Here is a 5,500-nt window from a genome sequence, read left to right on the forward strand (position 1 = left end):
TTGGATTAAAGAAAAAAGAACATAACCTTCCGGACCTAATCTCAGAGGAGGTGGCTGATACTTTCAATAATAATTTCGTCGATCGCGGAAGAAAACTGGTTAATGCCTTCCCTTCAAAAACGCCTCACTTAGGAAGACCTATAGCAACAAATAATACCTTCGCTTTCCGGGAGATAACGGAAAAAGAAATGAGGTCAGTAATTAAAACTCTGCGAGAAAACAAAGCTTGTGGTTATGACAGAATACCATCGAAGGTGCTAAAAGGCTATATCGACATTCTTTGCATCCCCGTATGCAACATAATTATCCAACGATGGTTAGCTCCAAGTATCCAATAAACTTGAAGATTGCGAAAGTTGTGCCAGTCTACAAGACAGGAGATCCCAATGACCCCAGTAGTTACAGATCCATACCTGTGCTTAGTATAATCAATACTGCTTTTGAAAAATTAATATCCTTACAATTAAACAAGTTTCTGCTTGATAATAATGTAATCTGTGCTGAGCAGCATAGCTTTATCTTAGCCAAATCAACAACCACTGCTGTTACATCACTTCTCACCATATTAACACTGCTCTTCACAAAAATCAAATTGCAATAGTAATATTCCTTGACATTAAAAAAGCATTTTAGTGCGTCTGGTATTCAGAGTTACTGGAAAAATTAAAAGCACGTGGTATTAATAATGCCTCTCTCCAGTTTCGCCAGAAAACAAAAAGTAGTGCTGAGTGACAGACATTCCACACTACTACCCCTGACTTGCGGGGTCCCGCAAGGATCTGTATTGGGTCCTGTTTTGTTTTCTATCTTCGTGAACGACCTAACGCAGGCTGTTCAATTTTCAAAAGTCTTTATGTATGCAGATGACACTGCTCTTTCGTTCATATCTGAGCCAATCTTGGGTCTAGAAAACGCGATAACGTCCGAACTGTTTAATGTTTCAGAATGGTTTCGTGCTAATAAACTAACAATAAATGTAGATAAATGTAGCTTTCTACTCCAAGAGAGAAAACATTGACACCTCTAAACAACGATTGTGTTCAGCAAGTTTCTTCTTTCAAATACCTTGGTATCATCTTTGACCAACACTTGCACTGGCAAGAGCAGATAGATAAGCTATCTAAAAAGCTAGCTTTCAGTTGCTACGCGCTTACCAAGGCGAAAAGGTATTTCCCGTACACCATACTACGTTCTCTGCATTTTTCGTTATTTCACTGCCACATCAGCTACTGCTGTGAATCTTGGGGACAAACGTACAAAACTTTACTTCCCTTACAGAGACTGCAGAAGAGAGCATTGTGTATGATATATCACGTATGTTCCAACTGCAGCAACAATAATTAATTTCTAGAAAATCGAGTACTTTCAGTGAAATCCATGCAATTTAAAATTTGTGTATTGGTAAATAACATCATTAATTTGACTGAAGATGAAGCGCACGGGAAGACGCACACAAGAGAAGAAGACACAGGACACGCGCTAACTCACATCTGGTTTATTGCAGCAATAACAGCAAATATATGCTGAAAAGGGTTCATGCGCAGTACATAAAAATCCCATAAAGACAGAGGAAAAAAATATAAGGAATATTACAAAACATTATCAAGGAATATCACAAAACCCGATCAAGAAAACTGATCTCTGCCTTCCAGAGCCGCACCGACGAATCGCTGACACACCTATCTCCCCTTTTCCCGATATGGAATGCCTCCAACAGCTCACGCGCTGTCTTGTCACGCAGCGGGCTTTAAGGAGTGGAGGGTCAAATTTGGCAGCGCATTGCGCGAACTGCACTGCGTGCGAGCCGCGACTGGCTGACATTAAGATTCTGGGCAGAGGCCGTGACAAGACAGCGCGTGAGCTGTTGGAGGCATTCCATATCGGGAAAAGGGGAGATAGGTGTGTCAGCGATTCGTCGGTGCGGCTCTGGAAGGCAGAGATCAGTTTTCTTGATCGGGTTTTGTGATATTCCTTGATAATGTTTTGTAATATTCCTTATATTTTTTTCCTCTGTCTTTATGGGATTTTTATGTACGTCGCATGAACCCTTTTCAGCATATATTTGCTGTTATTGCTGCAATAAACCAGATGTGAGTTAGCGCGTGTCCTGTGTCTTCTTCTCTTGTGTGCGTCTTCCCGTGCGCTTCATCTTCAGTCAAATTACAATGCACCATCTAGCCCAACTTCAAGTTTTGTTAAACTACCTTTCAAGCAATGAGGGCTCTTTTATATGTGGTTCTTCTAATTCTCCGTCACAAGTCAACATGTGTGTTTCCTTCATTGCCGTCTTAACCTGCCGTGCAAGATTCATTGGTTTCTGCCTTCGGGAAGGGTCTGTTGCCGATGGACGTGAGTGCCCTTCTGGGATTTCTGAGACCGCCTGGATACTTTTTGAAGAGTTTTTTTAAATTGTTGAGGTCCGAGCTGTGGCGACAAGTGCGAAGATGTCAGGACCATTTGCGGGCCCTGTATTATGCGTTAGACCCTGGTTGGTTAGCCGAGATCAAGCTACGTGCCATTAGACGCCATGCGGCTAATCTGACGGAATTTCTCTGGGCCCAGACCTTGAACCAAGCCTTGCAATCAACTGAGGGCAGGCAGAGCTGTGTTCGTCGGGCTACTGATGTGGCAGTGGTTGGTGATGCGGTGTTGCCGGGGGACATTTCCAATATTTTAAGCAAGGGTCCCAAATTCTGCCAGGAACCAAGTGTACCGGGCCATGAATTGCTTGCGCTCAATCGGCAAATAGCTAGGAAGGCTGCAGGAGAAGACCAAGAAAGATGCCTTCTTGATGGTGTGGACGCGCTGATGAAAACTGCCAGGACCTCCGCGGGCCGTTCCAAGGATGGGTGGGGGAAGGTTGTTTCCTTCTTCCAGCATAATGAGTTACGACTGCTTCAGTCTGACAAGGAAGGAGGCTTTGTGGTGTTGACTGAAGAGGAATACCACAGGAGAGCGCAAGATGCTATCGCCAAGAATTTCGAGGAAGTAAAGTCCAGCGCCACTAGAGTGAAGGGTAAAGCGGCTGCCTTGTGCAAAGACTTGGTTCTCGACAGGTTAGCAAATGATATTGTTAGTACTAGGTGCAATGCCCTCTCAGTGTTTTTTACGGCTAAAACACATAAGCTGAATGTGCCTTTTAGGTCTGTTGTTAGTGAAAATGGTACTTGGCAGCATGTTTTAAGCAAGTACCTTCAGAAGCATTTAAATTCACTGCAGTTTCAAGACCCCTTTTTAACGAAGAATTCGAATGAAGTGGTGAGCTTTCTCGAGGATAATAAGTCGATTGGCTATGTATTCTCTGTAGACGTGGAAGATTTATATTATTCTGTGCCTCATGCTGCCCTGTTCGTTGCTGTTAGAGATGCTATTGAAGAAAGTGGGGTTGTGCAATTTCAGAACTCTAGTGGTCTAACAGTGGATAATTTTATGCGTTTGCTTGAGTTTTATATTAGTGTTACGTTTATCTCTTTTGAGAACAGATTTTATCGCCAGAAACAAGGGATATGTATTGGTTCTTGTGTTGCCCCGGTTCTTTGTAATGTGTTTTTAGCTTTTGTTGACCGCGCCCTTGAGCAGAGCTTTAATGGGAAAGGTGTTCTAAAGGTATTCCGGTACGTGGATGATTTTCTGATTGTTCTTAACAAGCTACCAAACTCGACGTACACTGAGGCGGTGGGTGGGATTTTGGACAACTTTCGGCAGAATGGGAGAGGTCTGGTTTTCACTCATGAACTTCCTTCACAGGGTTCATTGCAGTTTTTAGATATTAACGTTACTTTAGGGAATGATCATGTTTGTTGGTTGTACGCTCCGCGGGCACAGAAACAACTTTTGCCCTACTCTTCGGCACATTCTAAAACTGTTAAAAGAGCTATCGCTAGCCAATGCTTAGGGTCTGCCCTCACGAAGTCGTGCCCGCATGCTGTGCAGTCGAGTTTTAATAGGCAAATACAGCGGTTGCTGTCTGCTGGGTACCCCTGCGCGGTCATTATGTCAGTGACGGAAGCCCTGCTCCGGAAAACCAAGCGAGCCATGTTTGGAAAGAAAACTGCTCCGGTGAGAAATACGGCTAAACCTGTAGTGGTACCGTATATGCATAAGGTTGCGCACCACGTGAAGAAAGTGGCGAACAGACATGGCGTGCCGGTGGTGTTCTCCGCTCCGAAGAAGATGGCGGAGCTTTGCTCACGCATTTCGCGTGCTGGAAAACCGAGCGGTTGTTAGAAAAAAACATGCCAAGCGGTTTGTCGACTGCTGCATGGGGGTCGTTTATGAGATCCCGCTGACCTGTGGGAAGGCCTACATTGGCCAGACCGGGCGCTGTATTAATGATCGAGCAGGGGATCATTTGCGGGCTTTAAGGAGTGGAGGGTCAAATTTGGCAGCGCAATGCGCGAACTGCACTGCGTGCGAGCCGCGACTGGCTGACATTAAGATTCTGGGCAGAGGCCGTGACAAGACAGCGCGTGAGCTGTTGGAGGCATTCCATATCGGGAAAAGGGGAGATAGGTGTGTCAGCGATTCGTCGGTGCGGCTCTGGAAGGCAGAGATCAGTTTTCTTGATCGGGTTTTGTGATATTCCTTGATAATGTTTTGTAATATTCCTTATATTTTTTTCCTCTGTCTTTATGGGATTTTTATGTACTGCGCATGAACCCTTTTCAGCATATATTTGCTGTTATTGCTGCAATAAACCAGATGTGAGTTAGCGCGTGTCCTGTGTCTTCTTCTCTTGTGTGCGTCTTCCCGTGCGCTTCATCTTCAGTCAAATTACAATGCACCATCTAGCCCAACTTCAAGTTTTGTTAAACATCATTAATACTAGTATTCAGTTGCATTTGGTATTTTCATGTTACCATCTCGCAATACAAGACATGCATTAAATGTCAATTTCAACCTCCCTGCCTGCGGAGGACGTTTGGTGCAATTTTCTGGAGCAAAACATAGGAACACGCGGCCTTGCGCTTGCGTTTTGTATTATTAGTCTATTAATTGTTTGCTGAAATGTATTTTCCTCCGTGCGTGTTGATTATTTTTGTTTGTTTGTTTTATTAGTTTGTGTGTGTGTGCGTGTGTGCGTGTGTGCGTGTGTGCGTGTGTGCGTGTGTGCGTGCGTGTGCGTGTGCGTGTGTGCGTGTGTGCGTGTGTGCGTGCGTGTGCGTGTGCGTGTGCGCGTGCGCGTGCGCGTGCGCGTGCGCGTGCGCGTGTGTGTGTGTGTGTGTGTGTGTGTGTGTTTGTGTGTGTGCGCGCGCGCCCGCGTTCATTACGGCTGCCTGATCAAGTTTATTCTATACTGGACCGTCTACTAGCCCCGCGGCTATCGGTCAAAATATTCTTTATGTATTTCGTGCATACAAATAAAGATCACTTTGATTGATTGATTGAAATGTCTGTCTTCATCTCGAATTTCCGATAAATGTCGTCGTCAGTCAGCATGCCAGCAACGGCAACATCGTCGTCTATTGCGATGTACTCATCAAGCTGTAGTGCTGTGCAC

General features: G+C 44.7%; 1 protein-coding gene across 1 annotated transcript; it reads left to right on the forward strand.

Moving 5' to 3' along the window:
• The first annotated feature begins 2,343 nt into the window (after positions 1–2,343).
• On the forward strand, positions 2,344–4,750 carry LOC146194017 (uncharacterized). Its single transcript, XM_084600670.1, has one exon. The coding sequence runs from the start codon at positions 2,344–2,346 to the stop codon at positions 4,225–4,227; it is 1,884 nt and encodes a 627-aa protein (XP_084456796.1). The 3' UTR covers positions 4,228–4,750.
• The last annotated feature ends 750 nt before the right edge of the window (positions 4,751–5,500 follow it).

Source organism: Amblyomma maculatum, chromosome 4 (assembly GCF_055883805.1).
Source record: "Amblyomma maculatum isolate TAMU_Amacu chromosome 4, ASM5588380v1, whole genome shotgun sequence".
Classification (NCBI taxonomy): domain Eukaryota; kingdom Metazoa; phylum Arthropoda; class Arachnida; order Ixodida; family Ixodidae; genus Amblyomma; species Amblyomma maculatum.

What these genes read in the sequence shown, in the direction of transcription:
- LOC146194017 (XM_084600670.1), top strand. Translation starts at nt 2,344, where the DNA reads ATGGACGTGAGTGCCCTTCTGGGATTTCTGAGACCGCCTGGATACTTT.